This window comes from Taurulus bubalis (genome assembly GCF_910589615.1).
Source record: "Taurulus bubalis genome assembly, chromosome: 5".
Classification (NCBI taxonomy): Eukaryota; Metazoa; Chordata; class Actinopteri; order Perciformes; family Cottidae; genus Taurulus; species Taurulus bubalis.
The window spans coordinates 9,599,961-9,622,108 of record NC_136593.1 but is presented as its reverse complement, the minus strand read 5'-3'; the positions used below and the strand labels follow the sequence as shown (position 1 = coordinate 9,622,108).

The 22,148-nt window shown below is 42.9% G+C and overlaps 1 protein-coding gene across 1 annotated transcript; it reads left to right on the top strand.

Moving 5' to 3' along the window:
- Positions 1-1,457: 1,457 nt before the first annotated feature.
- LOC306736823 (CTTNBP2 N-terminal-like protein) lies at positions 1,458-13,710 on the top strand (the record flags this gene model as incomplete). Its single annotated transcript, XM_079218501.1, has 7 exons — positions 1,458-1,496; positions 5,082-5,186; positions 10,782-11,015; positions 11,819-11,926; positions 12,109-12,297; positions 12,410-12,580; positions 12,733-13,710. 7 exons carry the CDS (start codon positions 1,458-1,460, stop codon positions 13,708-13,710), a joined length of 1,824 nt encoding a protein of 607 aa, XP_079074627.1.
- Between the last annotated feature and the right edge of the window lie 8,438 nt (positions 13,711-22,148).

Here is a 22,148-nt window from a genome sequence, read left to right as displayed (position 1 = left end):
AAAAGTGCTGTTCTGTCCATTATGCTCAGCCAGGGTGAAGAGTGAGGTTACTGTAACTTTGACTGGAGTAGTGTGAGCATTGCACTCTACTGGCAGCTCTTATGTATTACAGGCCTTGACTGCCTTGCATTGTCAGGTCCACAACACCGTGATGACCTCATTGGATTATTGTCACATGGCATCTGGAGCTCTGTGCCTCACAAAAACAACACCACAACGGCATCCCCAGCTGTAGAGTTAGATCTCCACAGTCAACTTTGTGTTGTTCCATCCTGAGTGCTGCTAATAAGAGACAGAGGTTGTGGGAAGACTGTTCCTGTGATGTCAGAAACACAGGGTATGAAACAGTAATACCTCCAACTGTTCAAGTTCGGAAAGTTATCAGTGCTTTTAGCTTGAAGCTGGCTGTTATATTAGCTCCACCGACAGTCTGTAAACCTTTTGATTTCCCTGGTGAACTCAGACATTCCTCCAACGGCACAGACACAGCCTTCTCGCAGCTCTGCACACTAGGCTACTCTGGCACTTACAGTGACTGTGCCACCAGATGGCAGTCAATAATACTGTAATCCCACAAATCTAGGAATCAATGCTATGGATGCTTTTGCTGGAATAATTAATCATGTTAAAATAATTCATATGTGATCAACAGATGGTTTGTATTTTTATAACAATAAATGCATAATGGCATTGTCTCTGTGAGATACAATTACCTATGGGAATTTGTTTTTATGCTGCCTCACTATGTCTGCATAACAGACAACATTTCCTTTATATTCTTTGCCTGTGCAGAACCGTTGCACCAGATCTGTTTGAGTTTTTTTTTTTATGTTTGAACAGTGTTGTGTGCATAAGAACAGAATCAAAACAAATGTTCATCCTATCTGTGGCGGAAAGAAACAAAATACCTTTACTCAAGTGCTACTGATACATATATTTATTTATTTAAAGCCATTGTTACAAGTTACTTTGATTAGATCCTAAAATGTGGTTGTAGACTCAACTACCCAAACGCACATAAGGTAGTTAAAAGTGACTGGTGAACCAGTTAAATACTGAATACACGTGATATAAAATCACTATGAAGTAACTATTTAGGACCACAAACAAACCAAATGTCACGTTTTAACATTTCGCTCAGCAAAATACTTTTAAAGTCAATAAAATAGCAAGGCGAAACTCAAACTGCACAGAAGAAATTCCGTTAAAAAAGAGGCAGGCACTCAAGAAATGCTAAACAAAGAAATCCAACCAAAATCCAAGAGGTTGGACGCCGGTGGTCCTGCCCCTTTTCCCCCAAAGCTCTTCTTTCATTGGTCAACGCTCGGCGTTCCGCCTCGTCCATTGGCTCGCTGCGCTGTCAGTCGAGAACAGCGCTTGGCCACTAACTGTTCCGCTGCTTGGGGATCAGAGGACGCAAATCAAGTGAAACAAATCTCCTGACAGGAGAAAAGTTCATGCTGGAGTTTCTAAAGACCTCAGAAGGCCTTATGAAGGTAAGAAGACCCGCAACAAACGTTTTTGTATCGACGGTGGAGACGATAAACTGCCGCGTTTCACCTTGTTTCGCCACTTTTGTTTCCAAAAGGGAAAAAATATGCAAGTTAACGCCAACTGTTGACAAAGGTGCTCAAGGCGCAACGCCGAACCGTTCGGACTGCATCTCCTCAAGACTGAAAGATGTCCTTTGTTCGTGTAAAATAACACTAAAGACGTAGCTTTAAGAAACAAACAAAAAACATCAATACGGCCGACAGTGACATGTCCTCTCCACCACCCAGACTGCTGGTGATATTCTGTTTGATCTCCACGAGAGCGCTGATTGAATTCATTTAACGTCACAGTGGCTCCAGTTGTTAAATAACGCATATTGACTCAGCAGTGTCAACACTCTAGTTCAATTTATTCGTTTTTAAGTAATTTCTTATTTTTTAAACCAGGCTGCATCAAAGGCCAGTATGCAGCAAGTGGCCTACTCAAAAATTAGGTTGCTACCAAATCCAATTTAGTACCCAGCCATACTGCCTCTGAACTAAGGAACGGAGCAGACCTCAGGCTGTATACCTCCCCTCAGGAGGTGACCCTCATTTTGGGGACCAAAAGAGGTTTCACTATCTGTGACATGAATATGAATATGTGCATATATATATATATATATATATATATATATATATATATATATATATATATATATATATATATATATATATACATATATTATATATATATTATGTATATATATATATATATATATATATACACATTGCACTTCCCCCTCCTCCTCCCTAACCAGTACAGCCAGCTGAAAGATGTGACTGAAAGGTTCAGAGAGGAGTTCCATTGTTACTTGTGGACTTTAAAATTACTCTGATTGTGTTCCTCATGATTGTACACATTGTTAGAATAACTTTGTATTCAATTTGGGCAGTTGATTTAGAAACTGTCCCCAGGCTAAGACGTGGATTTTAATGGACTTTGATGTGCTTTGAGTGAAGAGGGTTCATTCCCCACTCCTGTGTAGTCTCAAGCAGCTGCTCACAAACCGAGGAGCCTCTTTGTATTGGAGCAGAGCATATGCTTTTGCAGTAGAAGCTGCGATGTGCTTTTAATGAGTTTACAGTGTTGCAGACGAGGCACATGGCTGGCCGAGCTTAAAACAAACACGGATAAAAAGGGATTATGGACACAGGCCTTTCGTCATCGGAAGTGGAGCTACCGTGTGGGAATATTTATATTTCCCATGCTATCACTCAGTGTTTGTGTACCCTCATGATTATCAACTAACTTGGGGAGGAATTAGGCAAAATAATATTAAAATAATGAGGATCTAAACAAGTGTGACAACACATGTTGGCTCCCTCTGAACCAAGCATTTCTCATGCCACAGTGCACCCTCGTCGCACAGTGATTACAACGCCCTGTGAAATTAGCGAGCAAGCCTGTAAAAGCAAAACCAAGGGAGGTGTGTATGCTGTAGTTTAATTAGCATTTTACCCCTGCGGTTAAGCCACAGACCATGAGTGCTGGTGAAGGCAGAACTAAAAACACTGTGTGCCTTCTTTGTGAGGGGACGCTGCTGCTGCTGCAGGGATTAGGCCACACATAGGTGCAGTTCATTAGGATTGTGGCTCCTTCCTCTTTTCAGTTCTGCATACTGGTCTACGTAAAGGTCGCAGTATGGTTAAGGTGCTTGAAATATACTTGTTGCTATTCATTTCTCTGTATCGCTATTGAAGATATAGTATTGTCGCTATACCAGCTCAGATATGAAAGGCTGGTGGCTCCTCTCTGTCATTATGCAACCAGAGACCAGCCCACCCCCTCTGGGTGATTTCATGCTGTGGAAAGTTGTGGAGACCACAGAGTGCTCAGAGCAGAGCATGGGCCTCTTGGATGAATACTAGCTCAGGTGTGGATCACTGCAAGAAACGGCACAGAGGGAGATTTTTCAGACGCTTCAGCCACATTTCAGAAGGAATATTTTAGTGATTCAAGCAAGACTATAGGCTACTTATTGTATTAAGTAGTTTTATAAATAGCAGTGCAGTGCAACGAATAAGGACATCAGACAGCAAAACATGCAACCCCAAAATAAATGTAATTTAAACATATTTGTTGCAGGGTTGTTATCCAGTCAGAACCGGAACCAGACGATGCTGCATATGACGCTGCATGCGCGTTGGTGCGTTAACTCAAGTGTGCACAGGCATCTGTTTTAGAGATAATGGCGGCGAAGCAAATACAGTTTGACTGTGGGATGAAAAGCTCCAGTAACCCGTGGAAATCACAAGTGAATGTGCAAATTGATTTAACTGACAAAAGGACAAGAGGAATCCGAACAGCGTCTCTGAGCTCTGGATGGGAAACTATACAGCAAAGCATGTACAACATACGCATGACATCATTCTTAATCTGAGTTAGTGACATCCTAATCAAACACAAGGTGACTGAATATGGCAACTGTGTTTTCAGTTCCGGCAATCAAAGCTGATTGCAGCCCGGCAGCCACTTTTTAAAGTCAGTGTTGAGCCCTGCTTCACATCTCACATGATGATCTGAAAGGATGCCTAGTGTAAAAACATCAACAGCTTTGATCTTATTTCAAAGAGGGGCCCCCGCATACGGTCTCTCTTGGCCAGAGTGCGGTTGGATGTTTGAGGTGTGGACACCGCAGGGCTTGTCAGCAGAACCAACACAGCTGTGAGATTAGAGTGCAGAGACACTACAAAGAGACCACATCACGTTTCCAATACAAAACAACCGACTGTCACGGGAGCCATTATGAATGGACGTGCAGTGGGGGAAAAAAAAGAAAAACAAAGTGATATTATTTTCAACACTGAACTTAAAGTTCGATGCATATTAGTCAGCTTTAAGTGCTGAAAACAGATGACGGAACAGCTTGGATGCTTAAAGCTGACCGACTGTCTCTTGTTTGATATGTGATCCATCTGCCAGAAGAACACGTCATCTTGCAACGTTGCCATGTTTGTGTCCCCGCATTGTGCCGAAATATCCAACAACTTACAAGGACAATAAAATGATCGACTGTAAAGAAATATTTCACTCCTGTTGTTTAAAATGCCTCGTAACTCATTTATTCATCTTTCAGTAGTTGTATTTTTTATGTTTAACATCCTCACCTTTAGGTTGAGCTATACGGCCTATACTTAAATAGGTCTGCTATGTAGTCCACCTCTGAACTGCACCCACAATAAGCTGTCTGGCTTCTTCTCACACAGGGGAAAAATGTATCAGCACAGAATCCCCTGGTTCTGTGCTGCAAAATTACCCCCTCCCAAGATAATAACCACATATCCACATGAAGCTCATAAATCAGTGGGCTGGATCAGATATATCTGATGTCTGTCTGGATGTCTGTTTAAGGGAATTGGAAAACAGTTTGCTTTCCCAGTTTTGTGTATAGTTTCCCAGTGTTCCCTCAATTATTGGAGTTGAATAAGAATCTAATAGAATAAATGAAGTACAGGTTATTTTCCTGGATCCAACTGATAAAAAAAAATACAATCTAAATTCAGGCAGTCAACCAAGTTCTCCTTTTTGATCTTGTGTCCTCACAGTCCAAGCTGAACATGGATAGTTTGACCAAGCCGGAGTTGCTGATGCTTTTCAGCATTCTGGAAGGAGAGCTGGAGGCCCGGGACCTGGTCATTGATGCCCTCAAGGTACCTGTCAATGGAGCTGGTAACATCAGCATACCATCCAAGTTACTCTCTGCAAAACTGCTGCTTTTCTTTCACATCAAATACTCACGAGAAACTTCTCAAACCTCTGCTAGTAGCATTATGCTACAACATTGCTCTCTTTTTGTTTGCCTGGTAAACTTCTTACGTTGGTCACATGTTGGGCAACATAACTTAAAAAAGGTTGTCATGCTGTATGTGATTCACAAAAATGATCACAGCAGAGAAACAAGGCTGCAGGAGGTTGGCCTACAGAAACCTAGTGGTCGTGGATGCCTGTGAAGATATGTCTGTAGTGGATATGTAGATTTATGGATGGCTGTAACGTGTCATGCATTTGGTTTTACTGTTATTGGATGATGATGATGATGATCTGGCAACAAAATAAAGAGGGGGTGCCAAAGCAATTAACATTTAATCCAAGTGACCCTCTTGATGGCATTAATTTCCTGTGAAAATGTTTTATCTGTATGGAAACTGATATTCCTCTTGATCTACATAATTTGCTCAAAGCACACTACTTAAAAAAAACAAACACAAAAATAAGATAAACAGTGAATAAACAACTTAATTCGTGCAAAAAATGCCCCCTGCCTTTCTGAGTCGGATTTTCCGCAGACTTTATTCTCACTATTAATATTTGAGCTTTACAAGCCGGTATTCTTGGAATGCTATTCAATCTCCCGGTGTAAAATGCACCATTGCAGGAACAAACTGTAGAGACAGCCAGTGAACTAGAGAGCAGCAATTCTAAGAAGGCCTACCGCTGAATGTTCGTGTGTTGTGTCTAGACCACATTCCTACATCTCTCCTGGGATCTGGCCATCTAAGGCAAGAGGACTTACAGCGCACTGGGTGCCTGATGACTCAATGCGAGTGAGAGTAGGAGTGAACAAATAAACATTGGCCTTAACTGGAGCTTGAGGGGAATATGGCTGTGCTTCTTTCATGGCTCCAACTGGCACTAACTGTTAACTCATTCAGGTCTGGGATTGGATCAATGCAACACTGTTAACTGTTATGGAGCTTTAATGAAAACAAAAAAAAGAGGGTATAATCACTGACCTGAAGGAAATTAATTGCAGGGAGTAAGTGGAAACTGATCTCTTCTCTGCAGCATACATTTTATTTCTGCAAAAGTGAATCACAGCTTCATACCTCTCTGCTGTTCTACTGTTGAGGAATTGGCGACGTGGAATCTTGGGTCTCGCCCTCACCAGACAGCAGATTGTTATCTGGAGAACATCAGCCCATAATTCTTGTGTTTTTTTTTTTAGCAGCATGGCTCAGTGGATGGCAGTGTTTGTCTGTCGCGCCATCCCTGTGGCACGGATTGAAACATCTCCACAGTTATTGGATGGATTGCCAAGAACTTTTGCACAGACATTCATGGTGCCCAGAGGATGAAATGGTGATTTCCATGGCTTTTCATCTAGCGCCATCAGCAGGTCACATATTTCAGCTGTGCCTCGATAGATTGGCACAACATTTCGTACAGTTAGTCATGGTCCCCCGGAGGATATATTCCAGTGACTTTGGTGATCCCCTAACGATATCTCTAGCGCCCCTATGAGGTTGACAGTTGTGGTTTTGAGTGAATGGATGGATTTCCCTCGGAAAGAATTGCAGTAATCCTTGGTGATCACTTCACTTTTTATCTAGCGCCATCATCAAGTCTTTATATTTAAATGTCCAATGTTTTATGACTAAAATACCTGCAAAACGAAGGGCATTGACACCAAACTGGTGCGTATTAAACCGGCTAAACTGATGTCAGCATTTCAGTACGTTTGTCTCCAAATACAGATTTACTTTGTTCCAACAATAAGATGAACCGACAGTAATAAGAGAAGTAGGTCCAGTCATGTTGGTCATGTCAGTCTTCACTGATGTGTCACCACTACACTGAGGGTCATGTGAGAAATGTGGAGCATGACCACAAATCACCATGGTCATAACTCTTCAGGCTTTTGCTCATCTGCTTAAAAGCTCCAGGAACTGGCAAGTGTTCATGTGTACTCTGCATTCTCTGGTGTTTTAAACAACATCCAACAGTTGTATCCGTGATATTTCTACAGGATGTAGTGCAAGTACAGGATGTGAGGTTAATGATGCGGTTTTTCTATGGTCCTCTATATGTAATTATGCAGAACTATCAGTGGCATTCTAACTATCCGCTGCATTTTCCCTTTATGACTCACTTCAGCAGCTGCTCACGCTGCGGCTTTCAAAAGGAAGTTAGTCTCTGGCAAAGCGTGTATTTGGCCCACAAAACTCTGCATTGATCCAGTTGTCATTTTTTTCGGAAAGGAATACAATTCTTTACTTTAAGTTCAAAGGGGACTCAAATATGGAAATGAGCCCTTTAATTAACTGCCAAATTCACATGGTGTGGTTGATTAGAGCGTCCAAATGGATATACTTAAAACAGGTTTACTGTGTGTGTTCTTCTGTGATGGGGCAGCACTGAAAAAGGGGGAAAACAGCCTTGTTAGCTTCGCGATGCATCAGCTGATGTGAGTCAGTGTCGGTTACTGTAGTGTCCACAATCATGTGCCGATGATGGGTAGCATTCTTCAGACATCCATTTCCTTCCCATTTATATGCATGAGCATTTCAGGGGATTTAGCAAAGCTGCACAAGCAGCTCTGAAATATATAGGACTCCAGAGTAAGAAGTTCATACATCACCTTCCCTTAGTATTATACAGATCTTGTCACCGGCATTGCACAACTGAAAGAGTCCAGGCATGTAACAGCAAAAGATAAGCTGGAGTGGAACAGTGCGGCCGTGGCACAAAGACTTCTCCAGCAAAAGCTCTTAAAGTTGCCAAGAACTGTAGCCAACAGACACAAGCATGAATAATGGAGGTGGGACTGTGATGCACAGAGGCCAAGCACTGAACACTTATGGGTATTGCTCTCGTATAGTGTGATGTAATGACTAAGCGCTGGTAGATTTGGGTGTTAAGTATTAAGTTATGTGAGAAATGCGTTTCCTGTAATCCTTTATTCACTTTCTCCGCCCTCTCTGAAGCAGTTGAGGATTGATGCAGAGGAAAACAACCTCTCTCTTTGTGTTGTGGAAGTCTCTCTGTGCATTGAAGGGCTGGGAAGAGAGCTGAGAGAGACACTGAGTCTGTGTTTATGAGTGAACTTTTGTGTAATAGAGGGGCCTGTGAATTGGGGAAAAAAAGAAATTGCACTTAAAAGCCAATTATCCAGTTATGCAAATAGGTGCAGCCTGAATGAAGGAAAACAATGGGCTATCCTAAAAACAGTAACGACAGTTACGTCTTTCAAAATGTTTCCTCTTGTATGAACAATGGCTTACAAATGAAGAGGGTTTGTCTGCTGCAAGGAAAGTCCGACTGAACGTACCCTTGAGCAACGTAGGTGCCAGGAATGGAAACCTGATCGAAGCATAATTCATCTTTGACCGTAAAATGACACATCAAAGCAGACAGTCTTTGACGGGAACAGGGATGGGCTGCCATTCAAGTCTGCAGAAACAGATTTCTCTTTGAAGATCTTTGCAGTTTATTAAGATATCTTCTTTTTTTTTGGATATGTGAAACCTGTGTTGTCCAGACTGTGAGGAAAAGGACTATATGCCACACTCACAACATATTCTACATGGTGCTGTGTGGTCATCTGGCTTGTGGTCATTGTTTGAGAGGCATTTTTGTATTCCCTCGGGCATCCTGTGTTTTTGCCGTTTCACTCTCCATGTTGTTTGATCCGCCTTCACGTGGTCCTCAGCGGACTGAATCAAATAACAGCAGCAAAGCCTTGCAGTTGCCCTCCTCTCTTTGAGCCATGTGAGCTAATATCATTAAAGATGACAATCACAAAGCCCGTGATCCGTCGTGGAATATTGCCTGAACTTCTGCGTCTGCAGCCATCAATCATCACGCCGTGTATTTTTCATGCTGATTAACTAACTCCTGTTGCTAAACATTAATCGGTCTTTGTACGTACAATGTCTTTTATATATTGCAACAAATGTTTGACTTTGGAATCAATTATGCGCAGTCAGACAAAATGATACGTAAATTAGTGATGCCGATCTAATAAACACCTTATTAAGCAAATCAGATGTCAGCCGGGATGAAACTCATCCACATTACATCCAGTTTCTTTGTCGATGTCTTTATAGAATTAATTTCCTGTATCGCTTACAGACGTTCAGGCACAGTGGGTTGCAGACCTTTATGCCACGGCAATCCCTCATGTTAAATTACATTTAAAAAAAGGTCCACTAAGCTATACAGATTTTACATTTGGTAAAAAGAAAGTACTGTAATTGGATAGTACTCCATATTATTGGCTGCCCCTGTAAACTGAGGTTGCATCAGTGCAGATATTCTTAGTTCTATGCCAATTAAGTGCTGTTTTGGAAGGGATTATGTTAAATTATGTTATACCTCTGTGCATAACTGTAACACTCCCATGCACAGTCAGCAGTTAAATGCTCTGCAAGAACTTTGAATCGGCTGAATGTTGTTCTGCAGACCACGCTCTTGACTATACTTTTCACTTCTCAATTAATCTTGGTATCAGCCGTCAGGAGCTCTGTCCTCATCCTGCCGAAGAGGATACTGTTCTCTCTAATCTTTTGATCCTCTTTTGTTGAAACCTGACGAAGACACATTGCTCATTCGGCTATAGCCTCCTCCTCCTTCTCCCTTACTTTAGCCCCTTTTCGCGGCAGGCCTAAAGACATCTGCTGAACCTGAAATATCTTGCTGCTATTATCTGTCCTTTGTCACGAGTTAAACAGAGAACAGGTCTGCCTTGGCCCAGGCCCAGTCCGGAGCAGCTGTCCTGCTAAAGATAGACAGTCACCATCTGTTGATCCTTCCTCCTGCTGGCACTCTTTATCTTGCACGTTTCTGCATTTCCTCTCCCTCTCGTCCCCTTCCTTCATCTATAGATCAATCACCACTCTAGTATTAGAGATGCTGATCATGGTGTGTGTGTGGAACGCAGCATTCGTTTTCCTGTTTAAATGTGAGCAGCATGTGTTAACTGTCGACTTGTATCATAATAACTTAGTTCAGGGTGACTGAATGCTAAAATGACCATTCCATTGTATAGAAACTTTTAGTTTTAGGGGTACATGAATGTGCATTCCAAATTTCATGGAAATCTATCAAATACTTTTTGTCACTGGATGAGTGAAAACCTTGACCTCTTGGTGGCGCAATAGGAAAAGTCAGGATTAATCATCAAAGAAATATAAATGTCTATCCCAAATTCATGACATTGCCTCCAATAGTTGTTGGGCACGACCGACAATGTCATTCATCCCTAAAACCACGCCGCTAACATGGCTAAACATGTCTCTTGTAGATGTATATTCAAGGGTCAGCGTCTTGTAACAGCAGCGACTCAGACAAGTCAGAGAAGTGATCGAATAAATTATAAACAAGAACATTCATGTAAAAGCACAAACAAGCCCAGCATGAATGTTTCCTTCCACATAACCTTCAGACCACAAACATGCTTTACTAACTAGTTAGTCGCTCACTGCCGCTCTCAGTGCTCCAGCTCACTCCTCTCCTCTCTCCATCAGGCCCAGCGTAAAGAGCTGTTCATCCAGGAGCGCTATAGCAGGTACAACCTCAGCGACCCCTTCCAGGCCTTGCAGCGGGACAGCGAGGCAGTCGGGGACCAGAACAAGGACCAGGACTGTTCCTCCTCAACCTCCAACCCGCTGGTGGTTCTCAAACTGGTGGTGAGCCACTGCAGGAGGATGCAGGAGAAGATGTTGGCCCAGCTGGCTGCAGCGGAAAGCAGGCACAGAATGGTGGGTGCGGATGTGTGGTTCATAAATAGGGGAAGCAGAAATTAGCTGGTTCCTTATGTAGTTTAAAAAATAAATGAAAAGCTGGCCTCAGTGGTGGAAAATACTGTAAAAAAAATACAAAAAGGATTTATTTTCTAAAAGTACACAAAAACTGCTAGCAGCAAAAGCCTGGTACACAAAAGTAATGTGATTGGATCATCCCTCTTTTTCTTTACAATTTTTTTTCATAAAGGCTGCTGGTAGCTAAAATCAGCACTAAAACACGCACTCTGATGTTTTTTTTCCCTCCTTTTGTTTCAGGTCAGCTTGTTAAATTCATCCATCCATTATCAATAACCACTTATCCTATTCAGGTTCACTTTAAATGTAAAACGTTGCCGTGCTTGAGTATTTGAATACACAGAACAAAGAATAATGAGGCAGTTTTGAAATGTAGGAAAAAGTCCAATATAAAAAAAAAAGTCAGTTAGACGTTTTATTGTTTTGGTATACATTACATACGCTCTTACAAATATGTATTCCCATTGCATCTTTTGGAACTGCACAAACAAAACACACTTAGGCTTAGGCTCACAGAGTGAGCACTATACTTTTCTCTGCAGGCAGGCTGAACGTGGTACCCAATTAGAGGAGCTGAATTATGAAGCCGTTTAGCTGAACTGCCATCGGCATTTTTTTTTTGCTTACAATGTAGTATAATTTTGCTTCCAAATAACTGTTATTTGCCTTGACATCAAGGAGACAAACGTCATTTGCGATAACTTCACTCCCGACTCTCTGTCTCCCCGCTGTGTTTACTTCAGGTCATTGCAGATCTGGAGGAGGAAAAGAGGCGGCATGCTGAGGACACAGCAGAGGGAGATGATGTCACTTACATCCTGGAGAAGGAGAGGGAGCGCTTACAACAACAGGTACCCTCTAATTAATAGTGACGTAGACTACACTGTAAACATTGGTCTAGAAGTCTAATAGTGATTGGTGGAATTTGAAAATAACTGGTGTCAAAAGCTTTGCAATAAACCACATCCATCCGCACCGTCTCAAGCAAAACGTTTCTCTACTAAGTTTGATTATTGTGCGTCTGTCTTTGTAGCTGGAGTTTGAGCGCAGCCAAGTCCGGCGGCTGGAAAAAGAACAGCGGCGGATTACTGACCAGATAGAGGAAGAACGGGCTCAGCACAAACAGCTCTCCTGCGCTTTGGCCAAAGAGTGCAAGTGGGCGAGTGCCAGGGCTCTGGAGGAGGGTAATCGGCTGGCAGAGCTGAGCCGTAAACTTGACAAGGTATTCGCATTCTGAATCCAAGTTGGGCAACTCATTTCCTTTCCTCATCACAAATGTTGGCCTTGGGTACATTTTGCACTCCGGTTGAACACACTTTTTTTCCTCTCGCAAGGAGAAGGAGGCTTGTCAGGCCCTGAGAGACGAGTTGGAGGACGAAAGGAGGAGAGCCCTGAGAATGGAGGCGAGGGTGGAGGAGCAGCTGGCTGAGTTCGACACCGAGCGAGAGCAACTCCGCTCACGTTTGAGGAAGGAGGACGCTCAATGCTGTCAGCTGCAACAACAGGTGTGAACACATTCATCATGCAGGTGGCAAATAGATTGCACGTCTTTCAAATAACTACTTTCATCTAATCTTAGTGTGAGAAGAAAATGAGCGTGCATTTGCAGCCAAAAAAGCCTGTCTGAAATTAATCTCTTTCTCCGTTTTGTGATCAGGTGGAAGAGCTGAAGAGGACGCTGGAGGAGGTTAACACGATGAGAGATGTTAGGGAGGCAGTTACAGCTCCAGTAGAGGCAGAGGGACACAAGTGGGCCACAAAAGTTCCTCCAGGAAAGACAGCGGTAGACGCTGTGACAGTGGAGGACATTGAGGAAGACAGAAACGAGCAACCCGTTCAGCCACAAGTCAACGATCACCACCGGCTGATGGAGACCGACGGGCATCACGGCCCAAACCACACCCTGTCAGATAACTTCTGTGGACAGAACAGGAACGAAAATTCTCAAATTTATCAGACCCAGGCATCGTTCTCCTCCTGCAGTGCCGCCCCCTCCACCCTCCCGCCTTCCTCCCCCTGCTCCTCGCCCGTCCCTGCCAAACAGCCACCAGGCAGCCCCAGCCCCGGTGGCTACCAGTCTCCCTACCAGGCCGGCATCAACCAGCGTTTCCACGCTGCTCGTCACAAGTTCCAGGGTACCGTCGACCCGGAGCCTCAGGCCCAGACCCCACAGCCTGCGCTCCCCCTCTCGCCAAAGGACGTCTCCCCCGTGACCAGCAGCTCCTCCTCCCCTGAAGCCAGCCCGGTCAAGCAGATGGCCCGGAGCACGGTCACTCAAATCCTGTCCCGCTTCACCACCACGCAGCAGAGCGCCGCGCCCAAGCTCGCGGCACCAAACAATTCACCCTTTGGCACAGACTACCGCAGCCTGGCAGCGCCCTTGTCTCCGGTGATCGGGCGGGCAGCCGGAGCGCTTCCACAGGGGATCAGATCACCCATCATCTCCAGGGCAGACCGAGGCAACCCTCCACCCATCCCCCCGAAGAAGCCCGGTCTGGCACAGGCCCCTCCCTCTCCGGCCACAGTGCCCAGGTCTGCCAGCCACTACTCCGACAGCCCCCTCTCGGGCAGCTGCGGCCTCACCTCCAGCCAAGAGGCAGTCAAAGAACTGGACATGGTGGTTTCTTCCAACTAAACTGAAACATGTGATTCGTCAAGAAATTAGTCAGCTGCTGCTCTGCTTGTGACTCGATGGTTTTATCCACATCTTGTAATTCTGATATTGTTTTGTACACGACAGGATTTATATCATGTGCTTTTTGAACAGAGGTCCCTTCAAACACTGTTACAATTGTATTTATTCTTTTTATTTCTTTTATGCGATGAGGCACTACTTTAGGTGGTGGTTAAAGGGCTGGACATCCACATGCTAGCGTGTATTTCAAATATGCCAAAACTGTATGTTTGGCACACCGTTAATATTACAGTAAGTCTTTTTTATGGCGTCATACTTCCAAAGAATGAAAATCTGTTAATCACCAAAAGGTATTGTTTTATGTTGCTTGTTATTCAAACAAATCTTAAATCTTCAGACCAAATGTAAGTAGTCCTTGGACCAGTGTGTTACAATGTATATCTCATGTATGTAGTTGTCTTTTTATACAAATGTATAGTTTATTTTATTAATGTTTCTTAGTTATTAATGTATAATAGTTTAACAACAGATAATCTAATAAGTGTACTGAGCTTTGATCATGTCTTACTTTAATGTGCAGTTATCTTAAAGGCTAAGATTATATGCAGGCACCATTGTATCATATTTTGTTTTTTTTATTCTGAAGAACGCCTTTGTCATGTATAAGGAATCATTATGAAACACGCAATTATTTTATAGTCAACCATGATTGATTAATACTGTATCATAACACATAACACTACAGTGTTAGTTATTTTTACTTTTGCAGTCCTGTAAATGCTGGCAAGTGAAAAATATAATAAATGAATCCCAAAGATTGTCACATTTATTTATTTTTTAGAATCTCAAAGTAATTATATGTTGACAGTAGACTGTGGTGTAGGTATTAATGCTGACTAATAAAGGAAAGGTGCTCACAGTCTGCGACTTTGAAAGTATTTGTGGAGAGGTACCACTCCAATTTTTTTTAATCAATTAATTATTGTCTTGATTAATTTATATGGTTTAGTCATTCAAATGTAAAAGAAAAAGTGTATACTTGCTAAATATTTTCATTTCCAAGGTGACCATCAAATATTACAAAAATTGTTTTGGTATATTTTTATGAAAAATTACCAAGATCAAAATGATTATCAGAATGGTTGCCAATGTATTTTCTTTTGATTGATAAATTGACTAAACGTTGCAGTTCTAATTTAGAGGAATACATGCAAATAGCTTTATCTGTATAGTATTTCACACTTCTACCAGGATTCCAAGCATTATTAAAGTTCTTAATAACCATAAATAGTAGTACCTTTTGGCCTGCCGAACAAAATATGATTATATATTGTAGTACTGTGCAGTCAAAGAGTGTCCACTAGAGGTCAGTATTTGATAAGTAGCAGTACAGGACATTGGGCAGGGATCCATCAATTAATACTCAGAAAGTTTCTTTCATATATACAATAAACGTGACTTTTTATAATTCATAATATTTAGTCGATTTTATCAACGGCTATATTTATCTAAATGAAAATGAGTTTCATGCAGAATTGACATACAATCCATTACTATCTTTTTTTAGAGACCAACAACAGTTTTTTATAAATTAGTAAATACAATTGCAGTGGCGATGATATGAAGATTACATAGACGGCATACAAGACAACATATGGAGTCAGTACTTTATTATACGATCCTATACACTCATATGCACTGTGTATTTTGTCTATGTGTGTGTGTGTGTGTGTGTGTGTGTGGTTATTTGGATTCTGAAAAGAAAAAACTAAACTTTTGCTCCTGTTTGGTTGCGATGATAAGTTATGAAACCCTTAAGTGGACTCAACTGTTTGTTAATTCCCGGCCTGCGTTGCTTCAACTATAAACGGTGCTCTATTGGTATGTTGGTTAAGTGATGCAACTCATGGGAGAAACTGGGCAGTGGTGATGAGGTTGTAATTGTGTAAGTGCACAAATAATGCTCAACAAATACCTCCTCTAAAAAAATGACTCTGCCTCCCTCACATATTCAAAGACCAATATGGCCTGACACCATGGCCAGCAGATGTATGCAGAGCCCACGCTGACGGGGCTTTCCGTCAGCCTAAATCCCCCTCCTGGTTGTTGGGGAAGGGTTGGCTGGTTAACGGGACGGGTCACCTCTTCTCTGCTCCGTTCACCTAATTAACATTCCAGTGTGGGACTACACAGCAGGGCCGCATCCCGAATCCAGCACAGGCACGCCTGGTCCTCCACCAAAGCCCCATCTTTCTCAAGCTCCATAAACACAGGCTCAGGTTGATGAGCTGTGAGGGGCCACGTCCTCGCCGCTGTCACTGCCAGCATGGCTGCTCACTCCACTTTGCTGGTGCACCCGTGTCTTCAGCTGGGACACGATCCACAACACTGAGCATAAGACTAGTCTATATTGTAATACCTTCTGTGATTTCTGTGGAAAACCCCTAAAAGTCGATGATCGCTTGTACAGCACACATTATGGTTGTTTTTTGTGGTTTTGTATGAGTAGCGCTAATGCCTCTTATGCAAAACGAGGATATCTTGCATATCTGCACTGAATAGAAATGTATTTGTACGCATTGATACTCAAATTCTGAGACAGGCTTAGAACTGCATGACTTGTCCAGAAGAAAAATTATGCCTTCTAAAAAAGGTTTATTCAAGCTACGGGTCATGACCCAATATGGATCTTGGCCTTCCTTGTGTTAGGATTCCACATAATAAAGAGGGGTAGTAAATTAAAAAAGTGTCAACTTCTGTTCTCCTTATAATAAATCTCAGAGCAGTGGATTATATTTCTCTTTAAGTGCCCAACCCCAATAAGTTTCCGAATCCTGTTTTTCCTGGATAAGATCTTCATGAGATTTTATGCTGTTGCAATTTATGAGATTTTTTTCCCCCCCTCTAAGGTTTTTTGAGATGTGCTCGTGATAAGACGCTACAAGTATAAATACATTAACTTGAACTTGAAAAGGACGGCTACAGCCGCCACGTGTCCCTCCTGGGCAGATCTGGGAAGCGCTGTACTTTATGACTGTGGTGCACAAAAGCAGACATACAAGACGGCTCACTATCTCATGGCTGCAGTGTCATGTTGTGTGAACGAGATGACACAACTGAGGTCAAGGAGGGAGCGCGTAACCCGTCAAGGGTTAAACCACAAATTTACAACCGTCTCATTTCAGACCTGTCGCACAAAATGCGGCCCTGTCTAGCCATTCATTTTCTTGTCTGCATCAGCGACGACTGCTGTCACTGCTCTGGTCCCACAACAAAGTCATAATCACTGTCATCTGTTACCGTGGGCCCAATCCTGCTCTTATCCTCTTGCTCGCTTTTTCTTTTCTCCCTGTCTTCGCCTCTTCTCCGTCCAAAATTAGCCCAGACCCTGAGATGGGCCTAGAATAGGAGCGCTCGCCCCCCCTCCCCCCCACACACACACACTGAGCCTCTTTAGGACCACAGCTGGAGCTGCATGGCTCAAAGCGAGGCAGAAAGAGAGGGGAGGGCCGGACGACAAGTGTTATCGCCGCCATCACCTGCTTCCCTGTAAAGCAATTTGTTATGGAGTTGTCATTGTAAAATCCATAGCTTGTCCTGGGGTAAAGAAAGACAGGGTCACATTTAATGAGGATCCGAGTGTCGCTCCAAATCTAGATATGACATAACTGAAGGCCAAACAGCTGGGCTGTGTGCGACTGTCTATGTGTGCGACATAGAGTAAGAGTGGAGCACGCCAGAGAGGACACATGCGGGCGGGAAGCTCACAAAACATGAATCTGTGTTGTAAAGTGCACAAAGTTATATGCATTTATTTGTCGTTTTGAAAAAAAACATTCCTTATAAAGAAAAAGGGTCATTTGGAATTCACAAACACACTATTCCAGTCGTTGTCCATGCTGTGGTATTTTTAGGCAGCCACATTGTTACTGACCTCTATGTAGGTCTCTAACTAACACCCCTGGATTTGCACTGATTAAAATGACCTCACACTTTTCTCTAGCTGCTGGACCCCCCCTTCTACCACTGAATGACCCACTGAAGTCGCAAGGATACCAGCCAGAAGTGTCCTTGAGGTGGGTCATATGTTTCCACGTTGGCCCGATGAGACAAACCTGCTTCTGGATCGGGAAGGTTGGCATTACATGAGAGGTTCAAGTGCTTGGAAGCGGAGGGAGGAGCAGTGGCGGTTCCACATGTAATTACGCCCCGGGCGAGACCCCCCTCCGAGCGCCCCCCAGCCTCAAACGTAACATCTTGACACATGTCAAGAGGTTCCTTACATTACCCCAAAAGTGAAACTTAAAAGTCCGTCACAATTCTGTGTTCTGGATTGAAATCAAGGCAGAGTATACTGAGATCGCCAAAAAAGCTCTGAAACCCTGCCTCCATTTCAACATCCTGTCTTTGTGAAGCAGGTTTTAATGAAGTGACAGATTGCATATAAAGGTTTAAGGTACGGAGTAGAGTCAGTAGACTGGACATAAACAACAGACGTTGGGGGTCGGTCTTTTTTTCCCGTCACCCCGAGACGGACCGGCTCATAGCAGAGAAACAAGCTCAGGGCTCCACTAATGCAGCGTCATGGTGAGTTGTATCTTTATGCACTTTATAATTGTATTTATGCCGGTCGTATTACGTCATATTTATTATGTCATATTTATTATGTCATATTTATTACGTCATATTTATTACGTCGTATTTATTACTTCATATTTATTACGTCATATTTTTCGTCTATACCGTGAAGGCCGGTCCGTGAAAATATTGTCTGACACAAAACTGGTCCGTGGCTGAAAAAAGGTTGGGTACCACTGCATTAGAGTACGGCTCCATAGCCCACAGTGGATCCCCGCGCGCCGCCGTACCCACACACACGACCCGCAGCCGGCACCCCCCCCCAGCAAGCAGCCGCAGGGGACGCCAACATGATAGATATTGGAAAACCGCTTCACGGCCCAGATGATTTTTTTTTTTAAATTTTTTTTTTAAGTGGTCGTGCCGCCCCCCACGTGTCATGAAAAGGTCGCCCGTGCCCAAAACCGCCCCTGGGGAGGAGTATTTACTCGACCCACCACGAGTCATATGGCATGAAGGCCACCTTTTAGAATGTATTATTCAATCAAGGAAAAGGACCCCATACTTCACATGCCAGATATGTCAGAAGTCACTCGCTATGTAAATACGAGATGCTACGACGACTGCATGTGGAGTTGTATCTTTAAACCAGAGACAAGTGACACAAGTGACACAAGTCTGGTTAGAGACACAACTAAATTAGGACAGTGGGTTTTCTCCACCCGTTTCCAACCTTAAAATGAACAGGGCGGAAATTCACATTACATACTGTATGTATTTTGTGTCAAATATTTGCTTTGTGCCAGATGTTTTCATGCACTGTATCTTTCAGTCCGTTGTGATATATTGTATATCCAATCGCGTCATCATTTCAGCATCGGCATTGCGTTATGAGCATGCACAATGGTCATTTATACACTTCACAACAAAACGGTGGATGTCCGTACAGTGTGCCGAGAGGATTCAACTCTGCAGGTCGGAGATGACCGCACGGTGAGGTTTATGCTTCAACTGTTGACTAGAGCACAACGTTGTTCATCTAGCATCTTATTTTGCTCTCAAGGTGCACAAGATCCATTTTACTTTTAAATGTAGAATGAAACACACTCACACACAAGTTTTGGTGTCTTTGAGTGTTGCCTCTTGTGTGTATGTAAAATTCTCTTTCCAGATCCTTGTGGCAGAGAGGAGGTTGTGGTTCAGTCCTACCCATTGTAGCAGCACCTGGAAGTTGTCTTTCTTCACATTTTTCACATGTTGCAGTCTTTTTTTCTCTCTCCAAATAGTGTCATTCTGTTTCTTCATGGAGTTTTGCTCTCATTATTCCTATGTTTTCTGTGCATACAACAACTATTGCATGCTTCTCCAACAATCTCTCCTCTGTTAGGCAGTTTTCTTCTCCAACCAGAGGGATGTCTTATGTGATATATTATGTTGTAAAAGGTCAAATGCTTAGAGGCAAATGTATTTCATCACTGGACCAGCAGGCTAATGAAACAATGTCTAAGATGCCCCCTGGGAAGGATTACCCATCTCTATAGAGACACTAAGTTCCTGTTTAATGATGTGTCAAAGCAGGAAAGCTTGACCCCTCATAGCTGAAGGCTCCCTCTGCACCGATGACACAAAAACAGACATCACGACCTATACCTGCCTTGTTTTTATTCATCGAAAACACCAATGTTTTAGGGTTTTCATTTGGTATCGATATGACTAATAATCTCTGTGAATAAATGATTTATTTAACATGCCAGAGGAGGCTCTTTGGTTCAGTTGCACAACTTCCAAACATGAAGTGTGTTATGCACAACCCGGGTTATGAACTCAATATTCCTAGAGAACTACTCAAATGTGCTGCCTAAAAAACAAAACAAAAAGTCCATCGGAAAATATTGCACAATTGTTTCAGAGATAATGACATGATAGGCAAGTGCAGCCAACATATTAAAAGGAACATCATTGTGCAGGGCTAAGTTGTAATGGTTGTCCCGAAATGGCAACAAGTTGGACGCATTGCTCTGCAGATATCCCAGGCAGGATTACTTTCCATCAACCTAAATATATACATCTCATGCCCTTCTGTCTGTTGGTCTACATACCGCTATTTGTCATTTTCAGACAAAGGGGTGGGGGTGGAGGGAGGGTCACAGACAGCTGACGCACTGGAGCGCAGCGCTGCGCGTTACGGTGCGCATCTTCATTCCTCTCTTGCAGGGAGGAAAGGTGCGCGTCACGTCTGTCCCATCCACGGACACGGTTCTTCCACTTGACGCGCCTCTGATTGAAGCGACTTCGCCACCGTGTTTACAGCATCGGACCCCCGCAGCTTTCACGGTGTTGCATTCAGTGCGCAATAATTGAGGAGAAAAGTTGCAATTTATTGCTGATACAAGACTGTTGGAGCCATCTGAGCGCGGAGGACTTATTCTGCTCACAATCACCGACGCTGCTGAAGATTATGGATACAGACAGAGCATCTGCATGGCTTTATTAAACGTTGACCGGTGGAGTTTTTACAGCACGTTCCTTCCCTCGTGAAGCTCTTTTTGTTCCCAGATGATGGACAGCAGACAAGCCTCAAGGACTCTCACACCTGATCGTGCAGCTTTTGCCAACACATGAAGGAGGAAGGACCATGTTTTGTCTGATTAAATCTCGGAGCGTGGCAGACAGCAGCAGGACTATGGGGAGCAGACACGGGACGAAAGCCCATCATCACTCTAAACCCATCAAGAAAATCTACTTCGTTTTTATTTTGCTCCTGCTCCTTTTCACACCGAGGGTGGATTCATCGTGGTGGTGAGTGAGCGCACTCAAGTGCGTCTGCTGAGATTGAGATCACACGCACGGTGGATTTGTTCATTAGATACACATCGATGAAACAAAAAAAAGCCCAAGTGAAGTTATGGAAAAGTTTATAGAAAAGAGTTTTTATGTACACATAACCAAAAAGGTTACATTTCACTCTCAAGTTTACAGTTTCCTCAAATGTGTTCCTCTGTCAGGTATAAAGATGGAACACTATCCTAATTTTCACACTAAAACTTTCATCTTGATAAAGAGACACGGTTTATTTGTAATTTTAGTCAAACATTGACATACAATAAAAGGTAAAAAAAAACAACATTCATTCATTTTTGGCCACCTCTGCATGGGAATTTGTTCTTGTTTTATTGTTTAGATTTTTTTAAACATCAATGCAAAGTGAAATGTTTGGCACAGTAATGCGTGTCATGTGTTTATCAAGATTAATGGAGTGTATGTGTATGTGTGTGTGTGTGTGTGTGTGTGTGTGTGTGTGTGTGTGTGTGTGTGTGTGTGTGTGTGTGTGTGTGTAGGTGTGTGTGTGTGTGTGTGTGTGTGTGTGTGTGTGTGTGTGTGTGTGGGGAGGGGGAAGGGGGGGGTCTCCTCTATTCATCCATCTTGCCTGAAGCAAGTGGCAGGTGCTGTCACTGGTGCATGAATAAATGCCCCTTGATGATAATTCTCTTGAGGTTTTAAATGCTCGGAGGTGAAAAAAAAAGACGGAGGTAAGCACCCCCTCATCCCACCCACCTGAAATAGTTGGTCTCATGCATCGGCCACACTTACAGAAATTGCATTTGATGTGCTTCCTACTTTATATTTAACCAACCAGAGACGTTCTAATTCTACATTTACAGCCCTGCAACCCATAACAATTAGCCTCTGTTTTACAGATGGATTTAGATTAAAAAATGCCCCCTTTGTACATAAGGATGTGAATTGTAATTTCCCAAGAGAGCCAAAAGCATATTATCCTATTTTCCATTGTGCAATAACCCCTTATGCAAATATATTGTGAAAAAAAAATAAAAAATGTGATTAGATCACAAAGAAAT